This window comes from Phyllobates terribilis, unplaced genomic scaffold (assembly GCF_046119375.1).
Source record: "Phyllobates terribilis strain yellow unplaced genomic scaffold, ASM4611937v1 Scaffold_5__5_contigs__length_657084704, whole genome shotgun sequence".
NCBI classification, from domain to species: Eukaryota; Metazoa; Chordata; class Amphibia; order Anura; family Dendrobatidae; genus Phyllobates; species Phyllobates terribilis.
The window spans coordinates 467,655,531-467,673,448 of NW_027362765.1; the positions used below are offsets into that span (position 1 = coordinate 467,655,531).

Genomic DNA, 17,918 nt, shown 5'->3' on the forward strand with positions numbered 1-17,918 from the left:
TGCATCAGAAGAGGAATAGGGGCATATGATGAGAACATTGTTCTTCCTCTGTATAAAGCGCTGGTAAGGCCGCACTTAGAATATTGTGCACAGTTCTGGGCTCCGGTGCTCAGGAAAGACATATTGGAGCTAGAGAGGGTACAAAGGAGGGCGACTAAGGTAATAAAGGGAATGGAGGGACTAGAATACCCAGAGAGGTTGTCAAAATTAGGCCTATTTACGTTGGAAAAGAGAAGGCTTAGGGGAGACCTCATAAACATGTATAAATACATCAGGGGGCAGTACAGAGATCTCTCCCATGACCTGTTTATACCAAGGATGGTGACAAAGACGAGGGGGCACACTATGCGTCTGGAGGAAAGGAGGTTCCTGCACCAGCATAGAAGGGGATTCTTTACGGTCAGAGCCGTGAGACTCTGGAACTCTCTGGGAGAGGAAGTGGTGATGTCCAACTCACTTAATGAGTTCAAGAGAGGCCTGGACGCCTTTCTTGAGAACAATAAAATTACATCTTATGCTTAGTTAATTAATCCAGGGATTTAATCTGACTGCCAGATTGGTGACGGGAAGTGAATTTTTCCTCAATGATGTAAATTGGCCTATACCGCATGGTTTTTTTATTGCCTTCGCCTGGATCAACGCTGCGGAATAGCTGCAGTGCACAAGAAATAGGCTGAACTGGATGGACTCTTGTCTTTTTTCGGCCTTATAAACTATGTAACTATGTAACTATGTCAGTATATGCTGTACATTTTTGTGATGTGGTAAATCCACATCACAGGCAGCATGCAATTATATGGCTCTCTGCTGCACCATTACGAGTTCCCGAAATGTACCCTAATAATTACATTGGCACCAGTAAATCTGAAATGATATCTTATGTCCAAGTTGAAGTAGCATTTAAGTAAAAAGGAACATTTTTGTAAGCGATGGCTGACAAGATTTTCCAGATGTCTTACAGACCTGGGAGCTGAATTTGTCAATTATGGGAACTACATTATTAAATTATTAATTTTTTTTCATGCTGTGCAATGCTTGTATTCTACCCACTGTTCACTGCTTAAAGGGAATCTGTCAGCAAGTTTTTGCTACCCCATCTAAGAGCAGCATAATATAGGGACAGAGACCCTGATTCCAGCAATGTATCACTTATTGGGCTTCTTGCTGTCATTTGATACAATCACTGTTTTCTCTGCTGCAGATCTACCAGTTATCTGAATGTTGAGCTCTGTATAACCTAGGCCACACCACTGATTGGCATCTTTCTGCCTATGCACAGTGTACACAGTAAGCTGCCAATCAGTAGTGGGAGTGGGGTTATAAACAGCTCATGAGACTATGCTTGACTAAGTGGCAGCAGGTTTATTAGTCCTCTAAAAAATAATCTTATGCAAACAGTGATTTTATCAAAACTACACTAAGCAGCCAAATAAGTGATATATCACTGCTATCAGGGTCTGTGCCCCTACATCATACGGCTCTCAAATTACATAGTGAAAAGCTGCTGACGGACTCCCTTTAATTATAGGCGTAATCACAGTTCTCTAGATTTTTTTATTATAATACTTTATTATTAGTATAAATTAATCTATACTGATCTGTGCTACAGAAGCATTAAAAGACTTAATCACTGCATTATGCAATTATTGGTTGGATACATTTGATAGTTGCACTGAGGACAAGGTGAGAGCATTGAGTTGTGGCACCATACTTTTAAACAATAATATCTTCGATAAAAAGGTCAGAACTTGAGTGATGCCCTTGACTTCAAACATGGCTCCATGCACATGGACAGGGCTATGGGCCATGCTGGGAAATGATGGGCACAGACATGATGCTGATATAGATGGCAAGGGCTGCTGAGCCCAGTGATTGGCTGTAGTGGTCACATGCACTATAGTCCTTACAGCAGAGCAACAAAGCGCAGGGCCGCAGGAGAAAGGCATTTCTGATAATGGAGTGAATGCATATTGCTGTAGTTGCAAATTGCGTCTTCAGAGAAGAAGAGGACTAGAACTCTAGTGCACGTACAGGAAATAGCAATCCTAAAAGTCAATAGTGACCCTTTAACCAGCCTTATCACATGACTTAGGATATAAGCCAGATATTGCTGAAGTTATTATTTTTGTTATCTGCAAGCATATAAAGCAATAATAATAATTCTCTGACAACCTCTTTAATGAAGGCTCCAGCTTAAAGGAGTTTTTCCAAGATAGTAAATTAATCCCTAAAAATGGTATAGGGGACAACTTACTGATTTCAGGGGATCCAAGCCCAGTCCCAAGAATATGGCTCTGCAGATTACCATCTGAATAGAGTAGAGGTTGAACAAGCACACATCCAGTCCATTCACTGTCTATACTGTCAATATAGAACTGCTGGAAAATGTCAAGCTCTGAAATCAGCTCCCCCCAGGAATCCTACAATGAATGATGCATATCATCAACTTTTGACCACTCAGTCTAGGCTCTGAAGAGCTACTTTCTTAACATCACTGATGGTCCTACTAGTTGGATTTCCAGCCATCAGCAACTTATGCCCTACCCTATCTATAGTGGATAACTTGCTATCTTGGGAAAGCCCTTTAATGGGAATACTACACACCTGTATATGGACAAGCTTCTTAAAACAATCTGTGTGGGATCTGCATGGAAATTGACCTGCATTGCCAATATTATATATGCAGCTTGTCAATTTATGCTGTGTATTTTCTTCACTGCTTGTACACTTTATAATATACAGTGAATTCCTCTGCAAAATCAGCAACAAATCGGCAGGGAACCCATGGATTTGTCTCAGATTTTTTTTTCTGCTAACTTGTAACTTTGTAATGGTTTTCTAGTAAACACATTTATAGCATAATTACCGTAATAGATACTGTATGTCAGTATTGGTGGAAGACTCCTATCAGACATGTCATATCGGGTTAATATGTCATAATAGTTTTTCATAGGAAGCAAGCTTTAATGGCATTTTACATTCTACTTGCCTTTTTTGCTTTTCTGTTATCTTGATCCTTATGTGAAATAACAACTCCGTAGTTATTACAACTATTTATACATCTCGCTCACATACCTGGACAATACATCTTTTTTTATGGCATTTTTTCCAATTTATTTCAGTGATTTCATATCTTGTTTTCCACAGGGTCTCTCCTCCAATCTTCTGCTACTTATTAAGCATCGTACCATCTCTTTGGCTCCTGGAAATAAACACTGATCTTAAGGTAAGTGGGCTACAATGTATATTCTTTGCATTACTATTGAAAATCACACTGGAAGTAGTGGTATAGTCAAATTCACTAATCTGCATCTAGACATCATAGAACAAATAGTATGTAATAAGCAAAGAAGTAAAATAAAAAAAAAATATTACACTTTCACAGAAGCTAAATTCACTTATAATTGATTTTATTATCCTCAACTGTGTCCTCTAATTTAGAAAAAACATTTCGGAATACGCTATTGAGGACCCTCATATACAGCTATCTATCCCTTTAGAGTACACAATACATCCATACATTACATGGATAGTCTTGTACAAATGGCACTGTGTAATGCTTTGTTCCCCTTGTGGTGGCGCTGCAGTGAAACAAACACTTGCTGGATTCCCCAGGAAATTACAGCTAATTGCTTTGGGTCCCAGCAGCAGGACATCATCTTATTAATTTATCATTGACCCTTCTAAGGAGGTTATAAACAAAAGTACACAATCCTCTAAAGTACAGTAAATTGAATAATGTATGGATTACTGTAGGGGTGGATGCAGATAGAAGAGGGCTTTGGTAGTGAAAGTGACCCCCTTACCTCTTGGGCCTCAGTTGCACCAATGGTATGTCTGCTTACTTTATGTCTTTAAAGCGAAGCTGTCACCAGTTTTGCCTTATATGAGATACGGTCACCCCCTTTCAGCCCTCATATACAGTATTCTATAATGCAGAATATAAGCCCCCAATCCAACCTTCAAGACAATAAAAAGAGCTTTTATTATACTTACCGGGGGGGCGGTCTGGTCCGAGGTGTGTCACTCTTTTTGGTCTGGTGCCTCCCTTCTTTTTCTATGATGTCTTCCTTCTTGCTTCAAGTGGATGACGAGACCCTACGTCATCCACACAGTCTCCCCGTCATCGCACTCCTGCACAGGCGTACTTCTCTGTCCAGACTAGGGCTGAGTAAAGTACTGCAGTGCGCAGGAGCCAGGGCATTTGTTCTGCCCTCATCAGGGCAGAGAAGTACGCCTGCGCAGGAGCGTGATGCCGGGGAGACTGTGTGGATGACGTATGGGACTCGTCATCCACACGAAGTAAGAAAGAGGATGGCATCGCAAGAAGAAGGGAGGCACCAGAACAAGACCAGCGACGCCCCTCGGACCACACCGCCCCCCCCCAAGTGAGTATAATAAAAGCTCTTTTTCTTGTCTTGCAGGTCAAGCTGGGGGCTCATAAACAGCATTATATAATGCTGTACATGAGGGCAGAAAGGAGGTGGCCGTATCTCCTGGTGACAGGTTCCCTTTAAAGACTGTTATGTATAAATCACTCAATCTGAACACGTTACCATTACCATGTTCTTCATGCTGAAGGATCAACTTTAACATTTCTTGCAAAAGGTCCACAAAGGTAACTTATAAAATCACAATGTATCATGGCCACAAAATCACAAGTAATGATAGTGAATGGGATTATGTTCTGACCTTCAAGTGACTATGATCGGAAACTGAATTTAAGCAACCATGTATCAGTAAACTTAATGTATCGACTAAACGTGAGGAACGTTGTACACACAAGTAAGGATGGAAACCGTTTAATAAATATATGTGACTCGTATTTATCATTGTAACACAACGGTGAAAGTCATGTAAAATGCAATTTACCATGTGCCTGTGCGGGATCCTGCTCATAGTAGCAGGGGAAGTACAATGGTCGACTATGAAGCCTGCAGTGATGTCACCAACAGTTCTAGTGAGGAATATTTTCCTCTCTGATTTATTCCCAGAAAGCACCAAGGGCTTATACTGTAACTGTTTTCATGAGTGTTCTAATATTTAGTTAGTGGTTACTATTCATGGAAAGGCTGTAGGTAAAATGAAAGATAAAATGAAAGAAGATGTGTCATTTCAGGAGACATGTTGGAAACCTTAGTTCGATTGTTGCTAGCGTCTTTCTGACTATAATGTCTAACTTCTGGCTTGTGCAGACGGTCGTAGATTCTCTTATCAGACAGAATCAGACCGATTATGCAAATGACACCCTGATCAAATTCTGATCAGAGTTTGATCGGAGTGTCAGCATAATGGGATCCATAATGGGAGCACACTGTGTGGAGAAGATGGAGAAAAAAATTCTCCATCTTCTCCACTAAGTCAGTGCACAGAAATCGGACTGCTCTCAGATGTCATCTGAGTGCAGTCCTATTATTTCTAAGGACTCACTGACTTGCATGGCCGAGTGCGATCCAAACATCAGATCAAAGTCAGGCATGCAGCGATTTTTACCTCAGACAGAGTCTGTCTGAGGAAAAAAATCAGACATGTGCGTGGCTCCATAGAATAACATAGGTCCTGGTGCGATCTGATGTTTTGTTGAATCTCACTCTGACCAGTAGTACGGTCGTCTGCACCTGTCCTTTCTCTGTACATTTATCAGTGGAGCAACTTGAAAAACAAGGGTGCCCACTCTAAATCTTCAACAGAGTTCCCAATTATCATGGGTCTAATATGGGCTAAAGTGATCTTTTTGCCCCCCCTAACTTCACGAGATCGGGGATGATTGCAACCCCTGCACACAATAAAGTTACATTCTTGGTATATACCCTCTGAATTGTTAAGTGATGTAAAATATGTTGGCACTATATACACGTATTTACCAACATTTTTATTGGCAAAATATGCCATTCAAGCCCTGTCATGGTACCATCAAGGAATACCCCCAGTCCACTTTTGCACAGGGTTTATGTGACCCCTCCCTCTCTAAGAATCGATCTTGATTGGTTTCTAAAGCATCAGGACATTGTCTTCAATGATGTACATACTATGTGGCCCAAAGTATGTGGACAAGTATGAACTTAGAATCATCCTATTTTCAAACCATGGGTTTTAATATAGACTTGCCCTCCTTTTGCCTCTATGAGGACCTTTATTCTTTTGAAAAGGCTTTCTGTACAATTGTGTAATGTGTCTATGGGAAGTTTTGCTCATTCAGCTAAAAGAGCATTTGTAAGGTCAGACACTAATTTTGGATGAGGTCTGGCTCGCAGTCGGTGCTCCAATGAATATCAAAGTGCTCAGTAGGGTTGGGATCAGGGCTTTGTATGGGTCTCTTGAGAACCCACACACCACGATCCCTGTTTTCGTGGACCTTGTTTTATCTACTGGGGCACAGTCATGCCGGAGCAGAAAAGACATTCCCCTAATTATTGCCACAAGTTGAAAGCATACAATTGTTCATCTCTTCGTAGTTTGCTCCCATATATCAGACACACGTCTATGGCTAGGGGATCTCGTGATTTTCCTTGATTGTGCTCTGCTTAAAATCATTTATAATCCACTCACAAACTCTGCACTGAAGTTTGTGATTGTGAAGGTTTTGCAGTCTAAGAAGAAAAGTCTGAAGTCATTCTATGTGACTGCAAACTGCTTAATCATGACAGTGTACAATGCACACACTGTCACAATTCCTTGTATTCCCCATGTGGAGGGGTGGTCACATGACCGCTTATGTGCAATTTACATACTTGCAGTCATGTACCAACTAGACTCAATTCTCCGCTAGACTAGACTCTGCTCTGCTTCTCAATTCTCGCTTCAGAAGAGTCTAGTTGGTACATGACTGCAAGTGTACTAATTGCATGCAAGTGGTCATGTGAATGCCCACCCTCACAGGAAACATAGGGGAATCCTGACAGTGTGCACATCTGACACACCACCTGGGCCGTGGGGTACTCGGTAGCCGGGCCGGTAGGTGATGGGGGTGTCACAGTGGCGGTGACCCGGTCCGTGACCCAGGGCGGTCAATAAAAGGGGGATTATAGAAAGGGGATTATAGTTTTATATAAATGTTTGTGATGCCACCTGTGGTATGTGGCTATATGGAGCCGCTGCTGCGGTGCAGATCCTCTGGAGCTGATGATGATGCAGCAGAGTTGGTTCAGCTCTCCACAGGCAGAGCTTAGCTCCAGGGCAGGAAATGGTGATGTTATAGATGTTGCTGTGCACTGTAGTGCAGAGGATGGCGCAGATAATGACCGGTCCACAACTTAATGGCGGTTTCCTCTTATCTTTACTTGCGGTGGTTAGGCAGACTGGGGCACGGGTACTAGCTGGTAGCAGAGGTCCGCGCGGCCTGGAAGCAAGTTGGGAATCCACCTCGCCAGGTGAAGTTGGAGGCCTTCCCTTTCCGCTAATCTCTTTGGCCCTGCTTGTAGCTATGCTGTGGCCCTCGTCCCTGAGTAAAACATCTCTGTGCTCACCCGTATGGCAGGCAGCTCGGGCCTTCCTGGAGTGTCGCTCCCACGTGGCGGTGCTGGGCCCTATATGCTGCTGAGCCTCCTGGCGTCTGATGGGGCCAGGAGACCTGCAGCCTCCTGCCCTCTGGTTTCTGCTGCTGGGCCATCAGTGCCCCACAACCTCAGACTCCAGTGTCCGGTTCTTCTACGCTCCTCTCTGGGGTGAACTACCGTGCAGCTCCACTCCCCAGGTCTTTCCTCGTCGCTGTCCTGTATTCAATTCCTCTCACTAACTCTAACTAACCCCGCCTCCATATTCCAGTTGCTAAGGGGAGGAGCTCCCCTTGCTGGTCTGGAGCCAGGAAAGTGTTGCATGCTAGTATACCTGACTAGGGGACCCCTGCTTGCTTCCAGGCATGGCATCACCTGTTGTGAGGAAGGCAATGCCACTGTGGCAACCGGACTCCTGGTGTGCCACATTCCCCCCTAGTTAACTTCAGTACTCCCGGACTGAGGATACCTTTTTGAATTAACAATTAACAATAACAATTCACATTACAAATAGTTTACTAAGTCAAAAATTACAAAAAACCCAACCAAAAATTTATAGCAGTCACTGCGGCGCTTAGTCTTTACACCACAATCCGGGGATTGTCTTTTTCCAGTTAATTGAAATTTGGCTGGTGGGAACCGCATCAACTCACTTTGTGTATCGTCCCTGGGCGTGGCTTCAGGGCACACTGTCGTTGGGCCTGGTCTTCGGCCACGCCTGCGGTTTATTTTCAAGGCCACTTACCAACTATTTTCACTATTGTCCTGACCACACCTAGTCTTGTGGTCCAATTGTTCATAAATTTAACAACTATATATATACAAGATTATTTAACGGTTACAACTATATGTATAACATACACTTTAGTTCCTCCAGCTGGCAGGGAGCTGACCTTTAGTACTTCGGGTCGATCTACGTAGTACATTTGTTGTCACTGATCTACCCTGGTCCCTAGTGTCTACCCCTGGTGTGGTGGGTTCAGTGTGAACTACACTACAGGTAGTCTGAGGTAACACCGGTAGGCTGGGTAATATCCTACGAATTCTTTGGCTCACCCTGGGTACGACAGGTTCACTGCTAGCAGAGGGTAGATTCTCCTGATCTACTGCTGATGAAGCATCTGTCTCTGAGGCCGATTGGTCTCTCTGCTGTTCTGGAGCCTCTGCAGCTTCCGGTGAGGCCGCTTGGAGAAAGGTCAGGACCGGTAGCAAAATTGCTCTGTTCACCTGCGTCCAAGACCGGGGAAATGCTCCAAGGACTGTCTGAACCATTTCCTCCGCTTTTTCTGTGGGCTGAGGGCTGTCTTGGTCTTCTTCTTTGTGTTTCAACTGTTCAGGGCATATCTTCAAGTGGTCTCTTGAGACTGCCGCTGAAGTTTCCCCTCCATCTTTACTGATGAGGCACACCTTGGTGTTATCGAAATTTGAAGGTAAGACGGTGTATGGCTCAACTTCCCACTGGTCATCTAATTTATGGACTTGTCTCTTTCTCTTAAGTACCTGTTCTCCAGATGATAAGGGAACTGCAGGTGCGTGCTGATTGTAAGTTTTCTCCTGTCTCTGTCTTGCCTGGGACAAACTTTTCTCCACACATTCTTGCATCTTGTGGTATTGTTGCTGCCGCTCCGTATCACAGTCTGCATCTGGTCATGTTTTCTCAGGTTTTAAGACTCCCATGTCTAAGTCAATGGGTAGCTTACCAGGTCTTGCTCTCATCAGGCAAGCGGGTGTACAGTTGGTGGAGTTCACCGGGATGTGGTTATATAGGTCCACCAAATCTGGTAACTTCTCTGGCCACAGGCCACGTTCTTCAAGGGGCAACGTCTTCAACAGGTCTATTACCACCTGGTTCATTTTCTCGCACACCCCGTTGGTCTGGGGATGATACGGCGTCATCCTTATTTTCTTGCAGCCGTACAAGTCACAGAATTCCTTGAACACTTCTGCTTCGAAGGCTGGACCTTGGTCCGTCAGCACTCGTTCAGGGTAACAAAAGGAATCGAGAGTTGTGGTCTACTATGGTGAGAGCGCAGACATAGCCTGACCGGCTTGGAGCTAGCTTCACGAGGTCCAAGGCTACCAGTTCAAGTGGTTGTTTGGTGATTATGGGCTGCAGGGGAGCCCTCTGGCTATCGCGGTCTTTACGTCTCAGGTTGCATGGACCACATTCTCAACACCATCTCTCGATTGCTTTCCTCATGCCAACCCAGTAGAATCGCTCACATAGCAGGACTTCCAACTTCTTCCACCCGAAGTGTCCTGCTCCATCGTGGTACGCTTCTAAGACCATTGGCGCATCCTGCCTCGGGACTGCCACCTGCCAGACCAGTTTGTGTGTCCGGGAGTTGATGCTTCTTCGACACAGCTTTCCCTCGTAGATGAACAGCTTGCCCTTCTCCTTCCACAACTGTTGGGTCTCCTGTGGAGCATCTGGATCAGGGTGTGAGTCAGCTTGTGTCAGCAACTTCTTTACCAGGCGGACAGTCGGGTCACTATCCTGCGTCTCTGCCCATCCATGGTGGGTCAATGGGTTGAACTTGGCCTCTCTGTTGGCAGAGTGCTTGTCCCTCACACAGTGGGAGCACTGGGTCACCCCGTGATGATGGAAAGCGGGTAGCTCTATCTGTTCTAGCTCTCCCGGGTCTTCTACCCCATCTGGCAAGTTGGGCATCCTGGACAGCGCATCAGCATTTGTGTTTTTATGCCCCGCCCGATACTTGATGGTAAACTCGTAGTTAGACAGTTGGGCCATCCATCGTTGATCTAGGGCACCAAGTTTCGCAGTCTCCAGGTGCGTCAGCGGGTTGTTATCTGTGAAGACTGTAAATCTGGAGGAGGCGAGATAATGTTTGAAGCGCTCTGTCACAGCCCAGACTATGGCTAAAAACTCCTACTTAAAGGAACTATAGTTCTCGGGGTTCCTTTCCGTAGGACGGAGCTTCCTGCTGGCGTAGGCAATCACTCTCTCTCTGCCTTGCGGTACCTGGGACAGCGCCGCTCCCAATCCCACGTTGCTGGCATCCGTATGGAATATAAAGGGTTGGCCATAGTTGGGGTAGGCCAGGACTTCGTCTCCCATAAGAGCCACTTTCTGTCGAGCGAAGGATTCTTCTTCTATTTTACTCCGCTTGCACGGAGGATTTGGGTTCTTGGCTTTCTTGGACTGGCCTACTAAGAGGTCCTGCATGGGTGCCACTATCTTGGTGAAACCCTTGATGAATCTCCTGTAGTAGCCTACCAGCTCGAGGAACTGCCGCACTTCCTTGATAGTGGAGGGTCTTGGCCAGTCCTTGATCACAGTGACTTTTTCAGGGTCTGGTGCTACACCTTCGGCGCTTACCACATGACCTAGGTACTACACCTTGGTCTTCAACAGGTGACACTTGGATGGCTTTACTTTCAGGCCATAACCAGATATGGCTTCGAACACCTCGGCTAGGTGCTCCAGGTGGTCTTCATATGTCTTTGAGTAGACGATTACGTCGTCTAGGTACAGCAGGACGGTTTTGAAGTTTTTGTGTCCTAGGCAGCACTCCATTAACCGCTGGGAGGTTCTTAGGGCGTTGCAGAGCCCGAATGGCATGCAGTTGAACTCACTGAGGCCCATTAGTGTTGTAAATGCGGTCTTTTCTCTGTCCGCCTCTGCCACAGGAACCTGCCAGTACCCACTGGTGAGATCCAAAGTGGAGAAATAATTAGCGGATCTTAGTGCAGCCAATGATTCCTCAATTCTGGGTAATGGGTAGGCATCCTTATGTGTAATGCGGTTAATCTGCCTGTAATCAACACACATCCTCATTGTACCATCTTTCTTTCTAACGAGAACTAATGGAGCTGCCCAGGGGCTACAACTATCTCTGATCACCCCAGCCTCCTTCATCTCCCGTAACATTCCTTTGGCACATTGATAGTGAGCTGGGGGTACAGGTCGATACCTCTCTTTAATAGGCGGATGATCTCCCATGGGGATATGATGTTGGACCCCTTTTACCTGCCCAAAATCTAGTTGGTGTTTGCAGAAGACTCGCTCATATACTTGGATCACCCGGTATACTCCATGCTTTTGGTGCAAAGGGGTGGAGTCAGTGCCCACTTGTAGCTTCTGACACCAATCCTCCATCTGCCCCTTGGAGCCATTATTCTCCGCTGGTTTGGATGGAGGCAAGGGTTCCACTGCCTTTATTGCGTTGTTACTGACAGTGAACAGCTTAGCAAGGGTAGCATACCGGGGTAAATGGACCTCTTTCTCCCCACAATTCAGGATGTGTATCGGTACTCTCCCATTGCGGACATCGACTACCCCCCTGGCTGTCAAGATGGTGGGCCTACTATCAGAGTACACGGGTTCTACCAGGGCCTGATAATCTTGACCCCTGGGAGCAATTGCTGCCCGACACCATATTAACATTTCACTCCTTGGGGGCGTTGTAATGGGGAATGGATCCCTCATTCTGACACTGCCAACTTCTCCTCCAGACAGCTCTACCTGTTATCTTTTCATCAGGGCTCTGATTTCCTTCTGCAGAACTCGCTGCTGACTGGAACTGGCAGTCTCTGCGACCTGTTGCAACAAAACAATAATTTCTCCAAGACAATTTTCCATCACATTGGTGCCTAAGGTTATCATAGGATGACTTTCTCGGCGATCAATATCAACAATAATCATTCCTTGTGATGGCAATTCTACTCGGCCAATCTTTATGGTCACCTTTTAATACCCCACCTAAGGCAAGGGCTGAGCATTGCTGGCAAAGATGTTAAGATGTTCATCTGGACTGCGGGTAATGTCTGAGTCAGTCCAGTACCGTTTGTAAAGGATATATGGCATCTTTGTCACCTGGGACCCAGTGTCCAGCAGTGTGTTCATTGGGATGCCATCAAGCATGACAGGTAGGACCGGTCGTCCTCCCATGTACTTGTCTCGCCAGCTTTGTGGGCCTGCTCATCTTACTCCTGGGGGTTGGCCCTCTGCCCCAGGGGTTGCTCGTTTAAATTACAGAATCTTGCGTAGTGCCCCGCCTTTTGACAGCGGCGGCAGATGGGTTGTCCGTCCTGGTCGTAGCGATCGGTGTTCCTCCCTCTGGTCGGTGGAATTCTTCTCTGTCGTCGCCACGGGACATCATCTGGACTGGAAGCCAGCTGGATCTTTTCCTTTGGAGACACTTTCATGGCCTGCACAGTTTTGGTTAGCGTAGCCACACTTTTGGTCAGCTCCTGGACCTGAAGGCGTAGGTCTGCAGACGGGTCATTATCTAGGATCTGCACGTCAGCCTCCACAGGTGCTGGGGAAAAGGACACCACCTCCTGGTGGTATGTGATAGCTGGGCGCCGGAGGGATGCAGCGCCACCTGGAGTTGGTTCTCGTAGCACCCGGATGGCTCTGTCTTTAAATTGCGCAAAGTCCAGATCAGGGTTTTGCAGAGCCATAATGCGCAGCTGTGTCCGGTGAGCGTTAGACAGGAGCCCCTCAATAAACTGCTCAATTAGCAATCTGTCCTCGTCTCGCACACTGTCGGGGTCTACCTGTTTAATGGCCCGCAGCGCCTCCTGCAGGTTTAGAGCATAGTCCTGTATACTGTCCTGCACCCTTTGTTTGCACCCGTAGAACTTCATCTTAATTTCTCCTGCGGTGCGGGTGTCAAAGGTATCCTTCAACCGGGCCAGTATTTCCTTAACAGTGCCTTTGTCCCTGCCCGGCCAGGACTTCACTTCTCTCTGGGCTGCACCGATTAGCTGGCCTATGAGGATGCTGACTTTTTGCTTCTCAGACAGGGGGTACACTTTAAACAAACTGCGCAGTCTCTCCTCAAAATCGCTCAGGGTGTGCAACTCCCCTGAGTACTGGGGCAACCATGCCGCCCCCGGTATATATGGCATTGATAACGGCATTACAGTGGTGGCGGCCGCGCCTGCAGCTGAATCCTCTCCCAGGTTGGGCATCATCCTCCCCCCTAGTGAACCTCAGCCAGGTCCTGGGTTTCTGCTGACATACCAGTATGCTTCTCTGCAGGCGGGAGGGTTCACTTACCCGGCGGTTCCGGATCGGGGCCTCCTGCTTCCCCTCGGCTGACGGCAAATGACGTGATGACACAGTTCAGCAAAGTCTATGGCACACAGGACCCGGTTATACTGGGCTTTGTGAATCCTGCTCGTGACGCTAAGTTGACGCGCCCCCTGGGCCGTGGGGTACTCGGTAGTCGGGCCGGTCGGTGCTGGGGGTGTCACAGTGGCGGTGACCAGGTCCGTGACCCAGGGCGGTCAATAAAAGGGGGATTATTGAAAGGGGATTATAGTTTTTATATAAATGTTCGTGAAGCCACTTGTGGTATGCGGCTATATGGAGCCACCGCTGCGGTGCAGAACCTCTGGAGCTGATGATGACGCAGCAGAGTTGGTTCAGCTCTCCACAGGCAGAGCTTAGCTCCAGGGCAGGAAATGGTGATGTTATAGATGTTGCTGTGCACTGTAGTGCAGAGGATGGCGCAGATAATGACCAGTCCACAACTTAATGGCGGTTTCCTCTTATCTTTACTTGCGGTGGTTAGGCAGACTGGGGCACGGGTACTAGCTGGTAGTAGAGGTCCGCGCGGCCTGGAAGCAAGTTGGGAATCCACCTCGCCAGGTGAAGTTGGAGGCCTTGCCTTTCCGCTAATCTCTTTGGCCCTGCTGCTTGTAGCTATGCTGTGGCCCTCGTCCGTGAGTAAAACGTCTCTGTGCTCACCCGTATGGCAGGCAGCTCGGGCCTTCCTGGAGTGTCGCTCCCACGTGGCGGTGCTGGGCCCTATGTGCTGCTGAGCCTCTGGCGTCTGATGGGGCCAGGAGACCTGCAGCCTCCTGCCCTCCGGTTTCTGATGCTGGGCCTTCAGTGCCCCACAACCTCGGACTCCGGTGTCTGGTTCTTCTACGCTCCTTCCTGGGGTGAACTGCTGTGCAGCTCCACTCCCCAGGTCCTTCTTCGTCGCTGTTCTGTATTCAACTCCTCTCACTAAGTCTAACTAACCCCGCCTCCAGATTCCAGTTGCTAAGGGGAGGAGCTCCCCTTGCTGGTCTGGAGCCAGGAAAGTGTTGCATGCTAGTATACCTGACTAGGGGACCCCTGCTTGCTTCCAGGCATGGCATCACCTGTTGTGAGGAAGGCAATGCCACTGTGGCAACCGGACTCCTGGTGTGCCACATTCCCCCCTAGTTAACTTCAGTACTCCCGGACTGAGGATACCTTTTTGAATTAACAATTAACAATAACAATTCACATTACAAATAGTGCCACACATCGATCACTGTCTTGCTTCGTCAACACTACAAATCGTGAGTCAGCAGACTTTTCTTCTTAACCTTTAATATTATCAATGGCCAGCCAAAACCCTAAATATATAACAGCTTCATACTATTTCCTCCCTAATTTTTACATTCATCACATTGGAGCAGATTAATTGTGGCTGTCTGACATTCCGACAAAAAGAACATGTAAAAATATATATGACGCAAAAATAATATGCACCTAATCTATCACATTGGCGCACCCTGTTAGTCTTGGTGCAGCTTTGGTGGGTGTTAGATTCAGTTCCTTATTTCATACTGAAATAAGGAACTCCTTTTAGGAGGTATACTTTAAACCGATATCTTAAGTCTAAAATTTTGGCACATGTCAGTAATAAATCTAGTGTATCTTATGGCTCAACAGTCAAGGCCTTTCTTTTAGTTACCTATGGGCTGATTCATCAAAGGGTTTAAACCTGAATTCTGGTCTAAAACACTTTAATAAGTTGCAAAATTTCTGCGCAACATGGAGTTGAGAAACAATTTTGGAGATTTTATGCCAGTTTTGAGTAGCTCTGTCAAAATGGGTGGAACTGGGGAGGAGCGGAAGTAGGATGGGTTTTGGCTTATCTACACCCTTTTGTCAAATTTATCAAAAGTAGTGGCGTTCTTCATATCAGATGTTACTCCAGTCCTCGACTGGAGTAACATTTCTGGTGAGGCACACGGAGGTGCACGCCACTGGTAATATTGGCTGAATTCATTAAGTGGGGTACCTTATTCCTGCATGCCCTTCATTAAAACTGGTTTATGAAACGCCAGTATCAATGGGTCGGGGCCCTAGTGTATAGCAAGTCGCCAACATCTGTACTTTTGATGTAAATATTAAATGTGTATACAATAGTGTGAGTCTGAATTTGGGCTCTTTTAGCAATAGATGGTGACGGATAAATTTTTTGCTTCAACGGATGGATTGCTTCCTTTTCCTTGCAGTGTTTTGCCAGACATGGTTTATCACCTTTTCACAAATTAAATTGTAATAAGATGAATAGTTTGTATAGCATTATGTAGCAGAAATTAGAATTAAAGTTTTTTCCACTTTAAGAAAAGTGATACCAAAACGCTTCAATGCTTGTATAATAACATGATGTCCAGTCCTCACTCTCCATCTCTGCTTCAGTCTCTATGACTTGGCTGAACGTCAACAGCAAACAGCAGCACTGGAGACAGTCACTGAGATTAGCAGCTCTGTTGATGTAGATAGCATGAGCCGCTGAGCTCAACGATTGGTCTCAGCGGTGATGTTCGCTGTCAACATGACATCACTGCTGTAGCCAAAACACAAAGACCCAGAACTGCAATTTATAAATGGCGCTTGGACTGGAGAGGTTGAATACATGCTCTTTATGTTATTTCAGAAGTATGAAAGAGTTGGGGACCACTTTTCTTAAAGTGTAAAACTCCTTTAAGAAAAAAAATGACTGCTGCCCTGGTCCAGTACCCATTCCTGTCCTCCACAGCAACAAGACCAGGGCAGTCTTCACTTCTGCAGCCAGCATCCTTGGCCTGGCATCCCGGTCACCTCTCTTGGCTACTAGGTCATACACAGTGCCGAACTGGAGTGCGAAGGGCCCACCAGTAACACTGACCCTGGGAGACCCACTGCTCGGCTACATGAAAATATCACACTACCCTCATTTACAAATTTGCCTATGTTTCTATATTTATAATAATAAATGGGGTTGTTTGTTAAATGAATGAGGAGATGCTGCCCTAGTCTGTACATTGAGAAACAAATGTATTGTCCCAACTATTTCTCATATAGGTGGGGTGGGGCCCACTGGGGGATTCTCCTGTTCTCCTGTTGGCCAGTCCGAGCCTGGTCATACAACATCATGACGTGCGTCGCACAGCAACATCCAGCTGCCCCAGAGAGCTGGACCGGATGTTGGACCATGGAAGCAAAAATCTTTTTTTCTTATCTCTAGTACAAATATTAACAAACACCTATAACCAATTGAATTGAAGGTGTTAATCACGAGAAGGCAATTGAAGTTTCATGAAGACCGGGGTATTATCCCAGAGTACAATAATGCTAACAATCGCTAATTCTCAATCTTCCGATGTTTTGTCTTATTTGATCCTAACATGATCTTTATTATTTACTCATTTTCTAGCCATGTAATAATAAAACTGTGGATATTGCATTGAATGGCAACCATACCAATATTCTTCAAGTGGTAAGTTACACAATGTTTTCTTTATTCTTAAGAATTAATCATCTTTCCGCTGAGTTGGGTGAATTTTATCACTAAATAACGAAGCTAGATATAAAGTGTTGAATTTGCTCCTACTGTACAGTATAGTGATATAAATTTGCCAACTTTATACACACCACCACCTTGCTAAAGTGGCAATTGAGGAAGGGTGTAATATACCCATCAGCTGTTTGTACCTCACAATGTTAAAGGGAACCTGTCAGGAAGAGATTGTACTTAAAGGGAACCTGTCCAAACCATGGGGTGCGTGAATCAAAGACCCGATGCACAATTGTAGTAGCATAGTTTGAAAAGCCGCACTGAAATAGTCACATCTATTGTTTTGTTGCCCCGACGGCTCTTAAAACATAGCTGTTGCAACTTGCAGCCAAGCTCTGTTTCATGCAACCATGGGTTTGATAGGTGATAGATTACCTAAACTAAAGGCATGGCTGTATGGTTGCTGTTAGGGCTCGTGCAGACGATGTTATAACTTGGACAAGTGCTCTCTGTGGTTTTGGCAGACAGCAGTCGTCCCCGTGTTATTCTATGGGGCGGTGCACATGCACGATTTGCCTCTGAGAATCCAATGGCATTAGCCCATTTAACTCTATGGGTCCATGGAAAGCGTAAGGCCGCATTCAAATGACATCGGATCACACTCTGATCAGATTCTGATCAGAGTGTGATTAGCATAATCGGATCATATTTCTCGGATGCGGAGAAAACTCTCATCGTCTGCACCCTGAGTAAAGTGATACTTTTCTTGTAGAAATCCCCATGTCATTGCTGAGAAATCCACAAATTAGCTGCAAGTGCTTTGGGAGTACTTATGTCAGAGCATTTCTACGTCTCCAACTCTCAATCCTTTTCCCATGTGAAATTGATTGCCTGAAATTGATTGCCTGAA

General features: G+C 45.9%; 1 protein-coding gene across 1 annotated transcript in view; it reads left to right on the forward strand.

Moving 5' to 3' along the window:
- The window catches only part of TMEM26 (transmembrane protein 26), a 141,786-nt gene that overhangs the window by 76,256 nt on the left and 47,612 nt on the right, over positions 1-17,918 (forward strand). The window contains exons 2-3 of the mRNA XM_073681395.1: positions 3,148-3,226; positions 16,928-16,990. Coding sequence (XP_073537496.1) covers positions 3,148-3,226; positions 16,928-16,990 — 142 coding nt within the window. The remainder of the gene's footprint in view (positions 1-3,147; positions 3,227-16,927; positions 16,991-17,918) is intronic.